Source organism: Echinops telfairi, unplaced genomic scaffold, assembly GCF_000313985.2.
Source record: "Echinops telfairi isolate 266 unplaced genomic scaffold, ASM31398v2 ScPeMD7_7407;HRSCAF=8445, whole genome shotgun sequence".
Classification (NCBI taxonomy): domain Eukaryota; kingdom Metazoa; phylum Chordata; class Mammalia; order Afrosoricida; family Tenrecidae; genus Echinops; species Echinops telfairi.
The window spans coordinates 8,646,831-8,665,120 of record NW_022111307.1 but is presented as its reverse complement, the minus strand read 5'-3'; the positions used below and the strand labels follow the sequence as shown (position 1 = coordinate 8,665,120).

Here is an 18,290-nt window from a genome sequence, read left to right as displayed (position 1 = left end):
TAGGTGGAGAGCAAATGTTTTGAGAATGATGAGGGCAATGAATGTACAAATGTGCTTTACACAATTGATGTGTGTATGGATTGTGAGAAGAGTTGGATGAGCCCCTAATAAAACGATTTTTAAAAAAGGATGTTCCTTTGGAAAGGGGATGCATGCTTTTTAACATAGTTATGAGACTCTTACACTTCTGGGGATAAGTTTAAGTCTTGTGTTTACTATAAGTGCTTTTTACTTTAAAGGGATGTAAAAGATCTTTATAGTACTTAACACAGATGTGTAAATATTAGTATAGCATTCTTTGCGTGCATGTACATAGCCTTCTGCCAGGACTCTTGTCGGTGTTAGGTGTGTAGTGACCGTAGAACAGAGTAGACCTGTCCCAGTGGGTTCCTAGGCGGGGATCTTCAGCAATGCCAGGCCTTTTCTCCTGCAGAACTGATGGGTGTGAATCACTACCATTCAGGTTAGCAGGAAGCGCCCGTTGTCCTCTAAGGTATCGTCCTATAAGTAGTGTATCACTCAGTTTTATGTACTGTTGCTTCACAGTGAAGAGCTGAATGTCGTCATGTCTGGAATCAAGCGAACAATCAAGGAAACGGACCCTGATTACGAGGATATATCTGTGGCCCTTCCAAATAAGCGGCATAAAGCATTGGAGAGTTCAGGTAGAAATTGACTTACTGAGGGAATTATTTTTTTGTTGACAGAAATGTATTGCCACTCTTGTGTATAATTTGGAGGGCTTTGGGGAGGAGGTAGCGAAGTGTTTTGTTTAATAACAGTGCATCCTGTGGCATAAAATAAAGGCCAGTGGTCTGGCAGGAACGCAGTCGAGGTAGCCAGTGAAAATGTCAATGATGAAATAGGGTGTCTGGTATAATCAGAAAGTCTTCGAAGTAAGGGGTCTGTAAGGTTGTCAGTATGAAGGGGCTTCAAAAACTGTGTGGGCCAATTCCATTATCTTTCAACTCACTTTACCACAGGCTCTTTGGAGCCCCTTTGTAGTTTCCAAGTATGATATATGTTCTACAGTGTGGTACAATTAAATGAGATGATTATAGCTATTTTTGCTTAAATAGTTTTATATTATTTTCATGTGTATAGACAAATTCATAATCTCACCAAATGCAAGTATTTGTGACTATCATTGCTCAGGATATGGCTAAGATTATTTAAAAATATTATTTGTGTGAATTAGATGTTTCACATGGTTCTCAGGCATGCTTGTTATCTTGAAGGTAGTAAGTGAATGATGGAAATTTGAAAAACATCGATCTAGTTCTAGTTCCTAAGTTCCTAAGCTTAACTGGCCTATTGCCCCCTTTTCACACATACCGAAAACATGACTCCATGTCCCCTGGCAATTAGAAACTCTTGTACTGTGGCCCATAACTCAGGGTAAAGTGCAGGTATCTGCTTTGCAGCCCCCTGGGTCATTCGGTGCTGCAGCCACTTACCCCACCCCCCACTCCCAGGCAAAATTGTCCACTTTGGGAAGCACTGATATAGTTCAGTTCTGCACTTAACTGCTGCTAATGGGTAAATTAAGACTAAGGGGCATCTAATTACTTTCCCAAGGTTATATAACTAGTTGAACAAATGATCAACTATGGTTCTCCAGTTCACCTAGAAAATTGGCAAATTTGCCCCCCTTTTTAAAAAGCTGTTTCTGAAATTAATAATTTATATTTCTATAAGTAAAGAGATTGTTATATTTTTATGCAGCTCGAGATGCTGCTGTACTGAAGATTGAGACTATTATCAAGGAACAGTTTGCCCTTGAAATGAAGAATAAGGAACATGAAATTGAAGTCATAGACCAGGTATAAGGATGATAAGTGTGTGTGTGTGTGTGTGTGTGTGTGTGTGTGTGTGTGTGTGTGTGTGTGTTGAAAGTAGGAAAAACCTCTTGAGATAGAGTTGGAGGTCTCTGCTGCTGTTCTTTTAAAAATAGCCTTCTTCGTTAAGTGGAAAATACCAGGTTTTATTTGTCTTTGGTTATTAGAGGACTTGAACTTTCTGTGTGTGTGTTCATAAGGATCTATTTTTGAGAGTTGTTTATACATCTCTTGTCATTGCCAGTTTTAAATAGTAGTTTCCTTTTTCTCTTAGCGACTGATGGAGGCACGAAGGATGATGGATAAGCTTCGTGCTTGCATTGTGGCAAACTACTATGCTTCTGCAGGCCTTCTAAAAGTTTCTGAGGTAAGCATTTCTCTTTTTGGTCATTTTCCAGTCACCCGTATTTGTCATCTAAAGGAAAAGTTAGTGTCAATATGGGATCCTTGCCTTTGAAACGTTTCTTGTATTGATCTAGCCTACTTTCTTGGCAACCTGCATAGCCACTTCCTTGAGTTCAACCACAGTTCTTTTATTACCCCCTCTACATTGCCAATGATCTTCAGCAGCATTTTTCTTTTTGCTTGCTTCTGGTAATAATTTTTAAGCGTTGTGCTAAGCTTGCGTATACTATGATGAGTGAGACCCTGTTGTAACTTGCCCTAGTTCCTGTTCATTTGACGATGGTTGCCTTTTGCGGATCTTCCTCTGGCTTTTTACTGCTGATGAACGGCCATTTCTAGTTTCAGTAGAATCACTCTATTCATTAAGTCCCAGTTTCCCCCTGACTGACAGAAGAGCTGAAACTTGGAGTTCCTTGGTGGCACAGACATTAAGGACTTGACTGCTAACCAAAAGACTGTTGGTTTGACCCCTACCCGGGTTCGGTTCTGCTGTACACACACGGGGTTGCCACGAGCCAGCTTCTACTCGACACATGTCTCCTAATGATTGAAATTTACTTTCAGTTGGTTTAGAGAAAAGATTTAAAAAAAAAAAAAAAAGCAAAAATGGCAAATGTTAAAAAAATCGAGTCTTAAGTGGTGCATTCGCACAAGTGAAATTTTGCTTAAGATCATCCAACAATGGTTGCAGCAACACATGGACAGGGACCTGCCAGAAGTTCAGGCTGGATATAGAAGAGGACTTGGAACAAGGCATATCATGGCTCATGTCACATGGATCTTGGCTGAAAGCAGGGGACACCAGAAAGATGTTTCCTTGTGTTTCATTAACTGTGCCAATTGGCTGTGTGGGCCATAATGAACCAGATCACCTTGAGAAGAAAGGGAATTCTGCAACACTTCCTTGTGCTTATTCAGAACTTGCACGTGGGTCACGAGGCAGTCATGTGAAGAGAACCAGGGATACTGCATGCTTTAAAATCAGGAAAGGTGTGTGTCAGGGTTGTATCCTCTTATCATACTTGTTCAATCCTTATGCTGACCAAATCATCAGAGAAGTTGGCTCATCCGAAAAACACTGTGGCACCAGGATTGGGGGAAGCCTCGTTTACAATTTGCAGTGTGACAATGACACAGAATTGCTTGCTGAAAGTGAGGTCTTGGAAGCACCTGATGGAAACCAATGATTGTAGCCTTCAGTATGGATTACACCTCAATGTAAAGAAGAACAAAGTCCTCACAATGACCCATAGGTGACATCAGGGCAAATGGAGAAAAGGTGGAAGTTGCCAGGGATTTTTGTTTTACTTGGACCTACAATCAGTGCTCATGTGAATAGCATTCAAGAGATCAAAAGACGTACTGCATTACCCAAATCTGCTACACAAGACCTCTCTAGAGTCTTGAAGAGAAAGGATGTTGCTTTGAGGTCTAAGGTGAACTTGTCCCAAGCCAGGATGTTCTCTCGTGCATCATGAGCATGTGAAAGTTGGACGTTGAATGGGGAAGATGAAGAAGACTAGATGCATTAGAATTGTGGTACTGGAGAAAAATACTGGAAGTACCATGGACTGCTAAAAGGACAAACCTATCTGTAAGGCCAGAGCGCTCCTTAGAGACAAGACTTTGTCTTACATACTTTGTACATATTGTCAGGCAGAGACCAGTCATGTTTGGTAAAGTGGAAAGGCGGTGAAAGAGGAAGGCTTTAGGTGAGGGAGATTGACACAGTGGCTACATCCATGAGCTCAGACCTGGGAACAGTTGCAAAGATGGCGCAGGACCATGCAGTGTTTCCTTCTGTTGTGCACAGGGTCTCTCTCAGAACCGACTTGGTGGCACGTAACAGCAACAAGTGGTGAATTAAAAAAAAACATTGTCTTCAGGTCACTTCTGACATAACAAGCCCATAACAAATCATAGTCCTGGAAAAAAAGTGGCTTCCTAATACTATCTAGTAAACCAGCCTTTCTTAAAATCCTCCTTGTTATCCTCAGAATATCTTTTTAAGCTCGTGCTTTTGAATCAAAAGCCAATTGAGGTTTGCGAATTGAATTTGTTTTTCTAGTTCTCTAGTCTCTCACTTGATGACCTTGAGTTTTTGTGTTTTTTGGGGGTTTTGGGTTTTTTTGTTTTTTTAGTCCCTTTAATATAAAACAGCCCTCTTATTCCCCCCATGATATATTTGGCTAGAATACTTCATTGGCAATACTGTGAGGAAATAGGGAGGGAGCCACAACTGACCTCTGGCTTAACTGGGAGGAAGGAGAATCCAACTCCATATCTGGCCAAGGATGATTTCTATGAAGCAGCAGTCAGACAAGATTCTGCCCTCCTCTTTCTCCTATTCTGACCCCAGCCATCCCTCCTACTATACTCCTCCTGGGTTCAATAGCCACACAGAACTTACAGACAGTACTCATGATTGTGAGATCTATAAAGGAAGCTAACAGGTTGCAAAATCTTAAGGATATAGTTCTTTTGTCTGTAGAGTTTCTCTCCACCCTCCTGGCAAGCAAGTCTCTCTCTAGCCCCTGGCCTCTCAGCCATGTGATTCACGGGCCTCTGCTTGGGCAAATGTTACAAAACCCCTTTGCAGTGATAATGCCCAAAGGTGCTCAGCTTTAGTCATTTAGTGAGCTGGAAAGCCTGCCACTCTTCCTCGTGGCCTCAGCGTTGCTTTTCTGGACAGCTTCATGGTCTTGGTGCAGCTTCTCTGCTCTGTCTCTTGGTCTCGGTGCCGTAGCCTCTGGTGCCTGCACTGCCTCCGCCACTTCAGCTGAGATCTCACATGCGCTCGCTCCACGGTGACTTCTGTCTCGATCCCAGTTCCCCCAACTAATGTTTCACACACCCTATTTGCATGCTTGGTTTTGGTCTTCTACTAGTTTTGCTATTCCACTAGCTGTAGAAGTGAGCCATCTCCGCGGGAACGCTTATCCTCGTAACCTGTGGATATTTAGGAATAGGGAATAATCAACTGAAACACAATTACTTTTCTTGTTTGACATGTTAATAAAGTCTGTGATTTTTTTTCCTGTTAAGATATTTTTGCTTCTTTTTTCTTCGTCAATTTGAAGTAGTCTTTTATAATTGTCCTCTTGCACTGTACCTGCTCAGTGGGAATGACGGAAGATCTGATGTGCACCAGTGTACTGAATCTATCATTTGCAGTGGTGTTTACTGATAAGAAGGATTACTCATGTGTAGGCTTTCATGCCAGCTTGTGGCATGTTCTTGGTATTGGCGGCTGTCCCAGATGCTATGTTAGAGAAAGTGGAGCGTTAGTTACTTGAGCTCTTAGATGATAGATAGGCATTTTTTTCCAGCAGCAGCTTTCATAATTCTAATTTCATCTGTTAATTGACTTGCAATTAGATTCCGCATGTGGACTGTAGCTACTCTATTTGAAGAGCTGGTTGTTCACTTGATTATTTAAAAAGCTTGCTTACTATTAGTTGTTCTGATCTAGGTGGTGTGATAGTCTGGAAAGACATTGCTTTTTATCCTGTGTTATCTTCTGATAGGATTTATTCAGGGACATTTAGGTCTGCTGGGGGTGTCGTGGGCCAAATATTGGGCTGCTAACTACAAGGTCAGGCCTTCAGATTTACTGGCTCCTCTGCAGGAAAACGAAGAGGCTTTCGAGATGGATAGCCTTAGAAACCCACAGTAGCACTTGTACTGTGGCTTACAGGGTTGCTTTGAGTCAGAACCAACTTTTTGTCAATGGATTTTTTGGTATGTTATGAACAACCATTTGATTATTTTTAGTTTGCAATAACGCTGTGTTTATAGCTCTGAAAAACTGTTGTCATTGGAATGCAAAAGCTTTGTTGCTTGGATTCTGAATTGCTAGTCTTTGCTCCTTCCCCACTAAAACATGTAATAGCATACTTTTTCGAAGGTAGGCATCCTAGGAACATAGCTATGCTTATAATAGAAGGTGAGGTCACTGATTCAGAGCAGACTCCACAGCAACTGTGTATTATACCCAAGTCATAAGACTTAGTAGTAATCATTTTAAAACATGCTGTATTATTTTTCACTCCCACGTATGGCTTGTGTGTGTGTATGTGTGTGTTTTGTACAGCAATAAAGAGGCTTACCTTCAAAATTCAAATTTTCTTTTTCATGTTATAATGTTTACTTTTATTTCTTATAAGGACCTACATCTCTAATTTTGAAGTGTTAGAACCTTTATGCAGTATGTATCACTCTAATTTTTATTTTGTTAGATCAGACCATGCTGAGTTTGAACTTTGTTTTATGCCTATGAAGAGATTTTGCAGATCTTTAAGCATAGTAGTAAAATAAAGAGTTTTGGGGAGAAAGTAACTTCGCCCATTTGGTGAATTTGATTTAAAATGTGTTAACTTTATTTCTGCAGGGATCAAAGACGTGCGACACCATGGTTTTTAATCATCCTGCTATCAAGAAGTTTTTTGAGTCACCGTCTAGATCGTCATCTCCTGCCAACCAGAGATCAGAAACACCATCAGCCAATCATTCAGAGAGTGACTCTTTATCTCAGCACAATGACTTCTTGTCTGACAAAGACAACAGTAGCAATATGGATATTGAGGAAAGGTTGCCAAACACCATGGAGCAGAGACAAAGCCGAAATCCTGGCAGGGTATAGTTGGATGGAGGGGAGGGAACTAAAGGAGAAGGAAACCTGTGTTTATAAGTATGCACATATGATGTCATTTAGCCTTCATTGGCGCTCTGGTTAATAAGTCAATGATTTCCCTTTTGGAGATGAGGTTAAAGGTGAATTTGCCCAGCAGTTAACCAGCACTGAGATTACACCTGAATTCTGATCACTTTAGAACCCAGGCCTGTGGACGAAGCACACCAGCCTGTGCAATCACGAGGGGTCTAAGGGATCAGGTATCAGGCATCATCAGAACAAAAAATCATATCATTGTGAATGGGGGGTGGGGGGTGCGGAGTAGAGACCCAAAGCCCATTTGTAGGCCACTGGACATCCCCTTACAGAAGGGTTTCGGGGAGGAGATGAGCCAGTTAAGGTGCGATGTAGCAACGATGAAACATACAACTTTCCTCTAGTTCCTCAATGCTTCTACCCCTTCCCCACCCCACTATCATGATCCCAATTCTACCTTGTAAGTCTGGCTAGACCAGAGGATGTACACTGGTACAGATAGGAACTGGAAACACAGGGAATCCAGGGCGGATGATCCCTTCAGGGCCAGTGGTGTGAGTGGTGAAACAGGGAGTCTAGAGCGAGGGTGGGTTGGAAAGGGGGAACCGATTACAAAGTTCTACATATAACCTCCTCCCTGGGGGACGGACAACAGAAAAGTGGGTGAAGGGAGATGTCGGACAGGGCAAGCTATGACAAAATAATAATTTATAAATTATCAAAGGTTCATGAGGGAGGGGGGAGTGGAGAGGGAGGGGGAAAAGTGAGCTGATGCCAGGGGCTTAGGTGGAGAGCAAATGTTTTGAGAATGATGAGGGCAATGAATGTACAAATGTGCTTTACACAATTGATGTGTGTATGGATTGTGATAAGAGTTGTATGAGCCTCTAATAAAACGATTTAAACAAAGAGAAGAACCCAGGCCCGCTGTGCACTGCAGGACGCTCCGCGCTGTCTGTGTAGCAGCGGAAGGAGCCTCTCCGTGTTGGCAGCACTGTGATGTTGCTCAGAACCTACGTTGTTGCCACTGTGCCTGTTTATTCCCTCAGGAGCAGTAGCTCTGTAGCAGTTTCCTCAGTGAAGCTTGATGGTGCAAAATGCTGCCCTAGCTGGAGGAAAATTAACACACAGTAAAGAGAGGGAAGGCCATTTGTCGCTCAGGTTTCTGCCAGTTTCTTGTTTGAATTCCCATGCCGAGCTACTCTAAACTTCTTGCTGTGAAATATGGCTGTAAAGTCCTTATTAGATTAATCCGTTGTTTTCCTTTTTTCCCCCCGTCTTTCAGCCAGGTATTCTGTGAGAGAAGCAAATTCTAGGTTACTTTAGAAATCATGGCTATATGTTTCTTTCTTTCCAAAAGATTGGGTTTTATGATGCAAAGTTCCTATGTGTCCACTTGCCAGTTGGGAATTAGAAGACGTGGAAGAGTAGGGAAATCTCTCTTCATCAGTCAGAACGCTTAGTGTTTGATTTAATCGTGGCTTTCCAGTACGATTTTTGGGGAAATATTTGCTTTTTATTTTATTATTAATTGTTTTTGCTTTGCTTTTTAATCTAAAAACTTTTAAGTCGTACTGGGTATAAATAAGACTTTGAAATTTAGCATCCTTACTCAGCACGTACTAAGTTTCTATAAAAAACATTTAGCACTTACTGTTTGGCTAAGCACTGTACAATCATGTCCTCATATAAAGTAAATGATGTTCCCATCCTTATTTTATAGATAGGAAATTGAGACATAGATGTTAAGTAACTACTCAAAAATTACACATCTAGTAGATGAAAGTCAGGACTGACCTCAGGCAGTGGACAGACTTCACCACCATGTTTACATAACTTCACATAGAAAAAGATTCAGTGGTATAGAAAATTGGGGAAAAGTAAATTCTGTTGGCTCCTTTGCCCCATTCCCATTTCCCAATGATAACCGTTTTAATAATTTCCACATCCTATTTACATACACAAAACAGATGTAGGCAACTACTAAATGAGTATTTACTCATATGGAATTAGAGTATATAAACTTTAATGAATTACTATATTTGTACAAATTTTTTATGTTTTGAGGGAATCTGAATTAATCCATTCATACTTTTTATTATTTTTTAATTTCTGGCCTATTGAAAATTGCCCAATTTAAATTGAAAATGAAACTTGATTATGTTTTCTTTCAGGATACTATCCGTACTACTGGCTCCCACAAAACAGATCACCGGAATGCGGATCTTACAGGGGATGAGACGTCCCGACTTTTTGTAAAGAAAACAATAGTAGTGGGCAATGTGTCTAAGTGAGTATGGGGCTGAAGTGTCTCCTTGACACTCACCTGTTTATGTTAAGATCAGCAGAGTATTCCAGCACTGGAAGAGACCTTAAGAATTCTTTTTTCCCCGAGCTCTTAATTATTTGACAAGCCAACCAAGGTCCAGAAGCTTTCCTAAGGTAGTCTTGATTAATAGTAAGCAAAGTTAATATTTGAATCGAGGGCTCTTGATTTTTCATTTGGGGCATTACTGCCTCTGTACAATGCCATCTCATCTCCATGCTCCACCAAAGACTGTGTGCGTCTGAAAGATCACTCAACAAGAAGCTGCAAAGTCACCTTATGCTTTGCTTCCGGAGCAGACCTCAACCCGCCCTCCTTTTATGCTTCTGTCTGTCTGTAGTTTGCAAAAGATGCTGATTATCAGGTCTGTGGAAGCCAATAAGAATGGCAAGTCTTGGGCACTACCCTCAGATGTAACTTGAAAGTCTTCATTTTTTTACTGAGTGGACATTCTTGCACCTGTCATTCAGTTGTAGTCGTAAACTAGAAATTCTGTTAACTTATCAAGACGATCTTTAAAAAGCAACTATCATACTCATTGGTAAATATTGAATATTCCTTTAGGAACAGGAGCAAGATAAAGAGATACCTAGTAGACATAAACTGGAAATTCTGTTAACTTATCATAAAGGCTCTCTTTAAAAAATAGTTATCATACTCAGTGGTAAATATTGAATATTCCTTTAGGATCAGGAGCTAGATGAAGAGATACTTAATATTATTAGTCATTTTTAGTATTGCGCTTGAGATTTTGCCATTAAGTTGATGCTGACTCAGAGCAATCATATAGGGCAGGGTATAACTGTCCCTCTGGGTTTCTGCGACTTACACTTGATGGGAGTAGAATGCCCCACCTTTCTCCCATGGAGCCACCTACTAGTTTCAAACTGCTGACCTTGCAGATCACAGCTCAGTGCATAACCACTGTGCCACCAGAGCTGGAGATACTAACGTTGTCGTATAAGACATAGAAAAAGGTTGATTGTTAGTAAAGAAAAAACAAAGTATCATTGACCAATTATATGATTGTCTTACATAGAAGCTCAAAGAATCTCTGATAGCATATTAGACTAGTCAAGAAGGTTAGTGAGATCATTAAATACAGGGAACTTAAAAAAGCTCATGGAAAATTTTCCCTAGAAAAATGTAAAAATTTATATATTCTTAAGATCATTTTAAGAAAATATATTTACTGTAAAAGTAAAGATAACATTACTTAATAAAACACATGCAAGCTTTTCATTTAGAGCTTATATAAACTTAATTGAATGCCACCAAAGAACTAAGTAATTGGAAAAGTATACCATGTACCTGGATAGCAAGGCTCAGTAGTATAAGGATGCTATTTCTCCCCAGACTGATAGGTACATAATTCAGTTAAAACACCAACAGTTTAAGAAACTTGACAAGATAATTCTTCCATACATATGCATGGAATGTACTAAGGTTGACAACACTCCTGGTGGAGAACTAGGTTAGGGCGATTCGCCTACTACATTTATGAAGATCCCCAGCGCAGAGAAGGCTGTGACCGTATTTCCCACCAGAGTATAAGAAGGTAAAGTCTCCTAAGAGCCTCTTAGGAAATAAAGGCAAGCCCATGAAAAGAGACGGCCAACTAACCACCACACCAAAAAATGTTGCCTTAGAACCAGTTCTGACGCAGCTGCTCCATTCATTTATGGACAGAAACATAATTGTCCTACTCAGGAGAAAGATGGATGGGACTTCCTATTGCTGTTAGGAGTTAGAGTCTTGGGGACCCACAGGAGCAGTTCTGTCCTGTCCTGCAGGCTCACTGTCAGTCGGCATCAACTCGATGGTAGCGAGTGACAGGGTTTCCAAGGGAACCTACACTGTGCTGTAGCTGACAGCCTCGTCTTTCTCCCATGGGACGGCTGGTGACTTCAAGATGCTAGTTTTATCATTGTCAGAAGCTAAGGGACTGGCTTGTGAGGGCCTTTTTCTGAGCCACCTTCTTAGCAGTAAGGATTATGCTCCAAAAGAACCCAAGTTCTAGCACCTGAATGAAAACAGCCTCAAAGCTAGAGGTTCCCTCCCCAGGAGTAAAATACACCAGTTTATGGTTTTATTTTTAATTTCCACTTAGTAAATTTTGGTTTTTCTCTTTTAAGTAGCCTGATCATTAAAAAACACATCAAACAAAGAAAATGCCTCTTAACCTCCCAGCCTCTCTCCCCTCCCCCCACCATTTAAAAATTTTTACTTCATCAGAAAGAAAAAAAATATTAAAAGAATTAACTGCAAAAAGTCGGGAGTTTTTTGTTTTGATTTTGGTTAGACGCTATGGCTGTTCAAAATTGTAGACCTTTAATTTTGTTTGTAGTAGAAATTGTGCTGTTATTATTAGGTAATTGAAGGAAAGAAATAGTTATTTGTTTTTCTCCTACAGGTATATACCTCCAGATAAAAGGGAAGAAAATGACCAGTCAACCCACAAGTGGATGGTGTATGTCCGAGGGTCTCGTAGAGAACCCAGCATTAATCATTTTGTCAAAAAAGTGTGGTTCTTCCTTCATCCCAGCTATAAACCAAATGACCTTGTGGAAGTTAGGTGAGCACATTTGAGTTATCTACCCTAAGAAGTACAGATTTATTGAAGGGGAGGAAAAGTAGATTTAATTGGAAACTCTTAGATCGGTAATGACTCAGCTTTGGCTCTTGGCCACAATTGTCAGTGCAGCCTGTAGTTCCCTACCGTAGGTGACTTTCCCACTGAACAGGCAAATACCCATGTTATGAGTTGGACTGCGATCTGCATGGTCAGCAGTTTGAAACCACCAGCATCTCCGAGGGAGAAAACCCAGGCTTCCAGGCTTCCTAGAAAACCCAGGTAAATAGTTGCAGCACTGGAAACCCACAGGGAGTCGCTGTGAGTCAGCATTGAGTCAATGGCAGTGAGTTTGGTGTGAACAGTTAACGAAATTCTTACTGTTGTATTTCTCTGTGATCTATCCCATCCTCCCAGAAAACCTCTACTGGTATTTCCCCCCCTGTGGTTATTTCGCAAAGATGGCATGATAACATGCTGTTTTAAAGTTTATTTGCTTCGTTCAACACCGTATGAGAGTTAAGTCAAAAGCATTGCTTACAGGGGTTCCTATGCATACGTGCACGGGTTTCTTTTGAACTCCATGTGTTTAAGCCTGTGCCTGTAATCACTGGATGGCTGTGGATCAGGAAGCTCAGTAATTACTCGCTGCAGTCTTCATTAACGTGCTTTCGGGAAGTAGGTCCAGTTACAGTGGTGCTTCACAGGAGCACGCGGAGCCAGTTAAATTCAAGGCAGCGGAGTCAGCTTAGAAGGTTATGTGACTATGTTTTGGGATTCTAAAGAGGCAATGTTGATAGATTTCCTGGAAGGGCACAGCATGATCATGACAGCTTATTAGAAAGAAGATTTAAGAAAAGTGAGAGCTGTATTGCTGAGAAAAAGACCAAGAAAGTGTTGGGGGTTTTTTCCCCATCATAACCAAAAACCACCAAACCCACTGTCATGGACTCCACTCCACTCACAGGAACTCGTCAAATTGACAGCGCTAAAGGGTTCCGAACATTCGGTGACCAAAAATTAATGCAAAACCAAATACACAATGTTGCCAATTTTTTTGACCCCCAGATTCAGTTACATAACCCTATGTGGAGCCATGACCCGTAGCTTAACTCCTGAGCTCTGTAGATCCAGGAGGAAGGTTCGAGAGTGAGGTCGCTGGGTCGGGCTGGAGGAGGGAGTAAGCTCTGGGAGGCTTTTTGGTACTTCAAGCAAAGGTTCTTCTGCTCGTAGGATCTAGTATGTAGAGAGTAAAACGTTTTTTAAAGATGGGGAGAATATCTGGAGTAGGCGATGAGGTATGCGTTAAAATTTTATTTTGATGTAACATTTTGACTCATTTGCTTTATCTTCTGTGCATGTGTGCTCACACCTATGCTTGATACACAGATAGATACTTTTTTTGTAATGAGTTCTTCAGAGCAATTTGCAGATACCATTTCTTCTTTTCCTAAGGACAATGATTTTATCGTAATCATCCAAGGAACATTTATCCGAATCAGGGAATGTAACATGGATAGGATACATACAATTAGCTATTATGGTCTTCTCTAAGCAGGAATAATTCCTTAGCCTTTCAGCACAAGGGAGGAGATGTTGGGGTTTGAGGAGAGAAGGGTGTAAAGTGATTGTCTTGGAGAGTGAGTGAAGTTAGGACAAGAGTAGGGCTTCCTGATTACAGTAAGGATGCACTTGAGGTTGGTTACCAGTTAAAGAGAGACAAGTCAGTGAGGTCCTGTTTTCCCCAGCCGTGATGGGAAGATGACTGAGCTTTCCCACAGTCCCCCTTGTAGAATCAGCTTCATAAATGCAAGCGAGAAATAGTTGGAAAAATTCCTTTTTCTTACCCTGGTCTGTCTGTTTGCCAAATAACTATATTAAAGTGAGCAGCTTAGAGGTGGACACAAAGGAGTGATTGTATTGATAAATCATTTGGTTGCAGATACGGGCGGAGAATGAAAGATTATTGACATTGGAGTACTTAAGGAAATAATGTGTAAAGATAAAAGGAGCTGAGCTGTTGGTAAGATTGGAGGGGACATGAAAGTCAGATCATTGAAGGATTGGAGTTACTAGCTATAGCAGGGTCTACGATCTGACCCTGGGGAGGAATGACTGACTAATGTAAAGCAAAGGGTCACGGATGAGCAGAATGCCAGGAATTGACAAGCGAGGTTGTTGAGGAGGATCTACATGTGTATGAAATTGCCACGATAGTAGAGTTGAAGGGGGTGACGTTGAGCTTTACTCATAAACCATCCAGAAAAGAATGGGAATAAGCTAGGGGTCGGTAGATGGCAGTATTTAGGACAGGGGTGGCACCAGTGATGTTTGCTAATATGTAGTACATGTTTTCCATCTGTCTCATTGACAGGGGAAGAGTTTAGAGGCATTTCAGCCTAGGGTAATTGTTTTGAAATCGTGGGATACGAAAGTGAGTACATGGTGACCTAGGAGTGGTTCCTTTTTTTTTTTTTTTTTTTTCAAGTGGTTAACTACAAACATGATTTGAGTCAGATGATATTACTGGGAAAAAAATCAAAAAGTGAAAAAATTAGCATGCTACTGAAATCTGAGGCTGTTTTATTAGAAGTGAAGTAGGTTTGAGAATACCTAGGCATACTGTTGAGTATGTGCCATTTGATTTCTTGACTGCTGTGCAAGTGTTGATGAGCAAGGCTGTCACTTTGAGGAATAAGAGGCACCTGACTCAAGCCATGGTGTTTTCAGTTTCTGCGTATGCATATGAAAGGTGGACACTAAAGAAGAATGTTTGCATTTGAATGTATGGTACAAGCAAAGAAATATTGAAAGTACCAGCAACTGTCGAATGAACAAATAAATAAATCTTTCTTAGAAAAATTGCAGCCACAATGCTCCTTGGAAGTGATGATGGTGAAGTTTGTCTCATGTACAATGGACATGTTATTTGAAGAGCTCTGTCCTTGGAAAATGGAGCCCTTGCAGTGTAGTGGTTACGTGTTGGGCTATGTATGATCCTCATGGTCAGCAGTTCAAAACCACCAGCAGCTCTATGGGAGAAAGACTAGGCTTTCTACTCATAAGCTTAACAGTCTCGGAGGGGTCTCTGAGTTGGCACTGACTCAATGACAGTGAGTCCCTGGATAAAGACCCCAGTGGCATAGTGGTTATGCATTGGGTTGAAATCTGCAAGGTTGGCAATGTGAAACCGCCAGCAACTTCTGGGGAGAAAGACAAGACTTTCTACTCCCGTAAGCAGTCTCGGAAACCCACGGGCAATTCTACTCTGCCCTATAGGGTCACTTTGAGTCAGTGTTGACTCAGTCGCAGTGAGTTTGTTTGTTTGTTTTTCAGTTGTTTATTTAGTCCGTGAAAAAGCATCCTGCTTGGTAGAGAGGCAGGTAAGAGGAAAACCCTGGACAAGATGGGTTGATGCAGTGGCTGCAGCAGGGGGCTGAAACATGACAGTTGAGAAGATGGCCCAGGACCAGGCAGTGTTTGAGTCTGTTGTACAGAGGGTCACTATGAGTTGGAGGACTCCACAGCACCTAAGGACACTATTGTGTATCGAGGCATGAGTGGCCTGGGCAGAGACGTGGAATAACGTAGTGACTACAGTAGTGACTACAACAGGGGCTCTGGAGCGGCGACTCCTGTGAAGAGGTACAGTCTCGGAAACCCACAGGGCAGTTCTGCCCCGCCTTAGAAGGTCGCTGTGGCTCAGAATGAACTAGATGGTAGTGAGTTCGGTTTTCGATTTCTGGAGCTTATTGTCTGGTTTCCAATCTTAGTTCCACCCATTTGCTGTGTGATCTTGAACAAGTTAAGTTGCCGGTGTATAACGTCATTATGTCTCAGGGAAAGTTCCGAGTAGGGTTGTAAAGAGAGATCTGTTTATAAGTGTAGTTAATAGGTATAAAGGGCTTCACACGGCAGTTGGGTGATCGCACACACAGTGTTCAGTGCGGCAGCTGCCGCTATTGTAATTTGGGCCAGAGGAAAAGGGAAAAAGGAAGGACTGCTCTCCGAGGAACGCCGCCTCGGAAGCGGGAGCTGCCACTCCCCCTTGTCTCACCATTGCTGTCAATAAGGACTTGGAGCCATTTTTAAAAAAAGGAAAGGACTTAGGGGATTGTTTTTTAATTCTTTTCTAGGCCTGTCGTGTGAAGGGGGAATTGTCTCTTAGTGATTCCAAATCTGGAACTAACCTAGAAGAAGTAGAGGAACTGTGTTTAGAATAGCTATTCAGAAATGTACAGGAGACTCATTAAGTAGTGAGGAGTTCTGGGTCACTGGGAATGACTGATGGGCCATGTAAATGGGGAAGCAGGGAGGTGAATTTTTCCCCTCGGCCATACACACCCACGCCTTTTTAAAATGTAAATTCGGGAGCAGTTGCACTTCAGACCATCAGCGGTTCAAACCACGCATCAGCACACACACTCCACCCCCATATTCTGTCCCACCCACACTCCCCTGAACGCTCTCTTGTTTGGACCTCCAGCCTTTCTTTCGCCTCTTTTTCCCCTTTAAACCAATACATAGTATTCCATTCTGTGTATGTACTAAAGTTTCTTGATCCACTTTTCTACTGCTGGGCTTTTGTGCTTTTCTAACCTCTTCCCCTCGTGAACAGCGCTGCGATGAACAGACGAGTAGACGCGTCTGTGTGTGTCTCGAGGCTGGATACTCCGGATGGGATTTTGACTCCCGCTTGTTTGAGGCAGTGCCGCAATGCTTTCCACAGCGGTTGTCCGCCCAGGCGCTGTAGTTCTGCGGTTCTCTTTCTCGGTCATTGACCTAGTAAACCTTCTTCAAGGAGTCTGGAAATAAAGAGCCCTGCCCAGGGGAGGCACTCTTTGTTGGGTCGTGAAATAGAATACAAGTTGGCGTCAAAAAGTTTATGAGACAGTTTCATTATCTTCATATTTTCCCACAAACTTTATGAAGCTCCCTTCATACCTCTTGAAGCATAAGATTTCTGTCACATATATCCTGTCTGTTGGTAGGTCTTGGGTTTTTTTCCTCTTTATCACACACGAATTATGAGGGGATTTCCTGTTAAAAGTATTTGTTCCTTTTTATCCCCCCAGCCTTTATGCCACTTTTCTGTGCTTCTTGGCCACTACCCTTCCTGTCTTTTCACTACAGTTTGGCCCATGTAAATACATCGAGGAACATACCTAATTTTTTACTCTGTCCATTGTGAGAGAACATTAGCGCATGAGCAGTTTAATTGAAGTATATGCACGATGAATTTAGACTGTCCATCGAGAGTCCGAGGGACCAAGCTTACCATCAGTCTTGCGTGATTTTACTACCCGTTGTCGAGCTGGGCTTACTAAAACCCCTTCACCCTGTGTTCTCAAGTCTGCCGACCTATTTGACCCAAAGCCTTTTTCTTTCCTTTTTAAAAGATACATGCTTGAAATGCTGTGACTGTGTGCTGGTGTAGTTTCTAGGGTCTTGTGACAAATGGGGCGTCGGATTAGGGAGCAGGCTTTCTCTTTCCTCGGAGGACAATGGTTTGTGCTAGTGAGTTTGTTTTCACTGCACTGGAGTAAAAGGTGCATAACCTAGTTGGCCATTTCATTCATTTTTTAAGTAATTTGACTTCCTTTTGCTATGTTGGGCTTCCTCCACTGCTGTCCGTATCCAGAAGTATGACTTCACTCTAGTCAGAAACTCGGCGGTTACCGCGCTCTCCGCCCTCCAGCCCTTGGTAACCACTGAGTCGCGTTCTCTCTCTGCCTTTGCCTAATCCAGGTATTTCATAGACATGGGATCACGCAGTTTGTTCTTCCGTGGTTGATTTATCTCTCTTGGTACAGTGTATCAAGATTCATCTGTGCCATGGTATGAATCAGAACTCTATTTCTCTATATAGCTAAATAATACTCACTTGTGTGGATGTACCACGTTTTGCTTACCCTTCTGTCTGCTGATGGACACAGAGATTGTTTCTACTTTGGGGTATTCTGAGTAGTGCTGCTGTCAACATCAGTGCACTGGTAGGTGTTTGAGACCCTACGTTGAGGGTATGTATGTACCTAGCAGTAGAATTGCTGGGTCATGCACCAGTTCTCTGTTTATCGTTTTCAGGAACTTCCAAACTTTAACATAGTAGCTGCAGTGTTGTTCATTTATTCTGGCAATGGATGACGGTTCATCCTCACCAATAACTTGTTAGTTTTCATTTTACTGTTAATAGCCAGCCTAGTGGCTGTGACGTGACGTCTTATTGGTCAAACGTATCATTTAATTACTGCATGAATCTAGACGATCCTCCTGGCTGCTCCTTTTACCAACTCAGCTGAGTTAGGCTGAAGGGCAGCCTCCCTCTCTCTAGGACCCACTGATAGCTCTGTGGTTGCTTGTGTCCTTTCCAGACTGCTCTCCCGGGGATCTTTCCCGGCCCTGTGCTTGCTAATGCAGGTGTCCTGTTCGCCCTGCTTTCACTGAGTCCACGTCTCTCCTTCGTCTCCGAAAGGCCATCCA

At 42.0% G+C, this 18,290-nt stretch overlaps 1 protein-coding gene across 5 annotated transcripts in view; it reads left to right on the top strand.

Annotated features, from left to right (window-relative positions):
- The window catches only part of YEATS2 (YEATS domain containing 2), a 94,406-nt gene that overhangs the window by 16,177 nt on the left and 59,939 nt on the right, over nucleotides 1-18,290 (top strand). For all 5 annotated transcript variants that reach the window (XM_045296400.1, XM_045296398.1, XM_004713453.3 and 2 more), the window contains exons 2-7: nucleotides 547-665; nucleotides 1,726-1,823; nucleotides 2,113-2,205; nucleotides 6,634-6,879; nucleotides 9,087-9,202; nucleotides 11,652-11,813. In XM_045296400.1, the coding sequence (XP_045152335.1) occupies nucleotides 566-665; nucleotides 1,726-1,823; nucleotides 2,113-2,205; nucleotides 6,634-6,879; nucleotides 9,087-9,202; nucleotides 11,652-11,813 (815 nt within the window). In that variant the 5' untranslated portion in view covers nucleotides 547-565. The remainder of the gene's footprint in view (nucleotides 1-546; nucleotides 666-1,725; nucleotides 1,824-2,112; nucleotides 2,206-6,633; nucleotides 6,880-9,086; nucleotides 9,203-11,651; nucleotides 11,814-18,290) is intronic.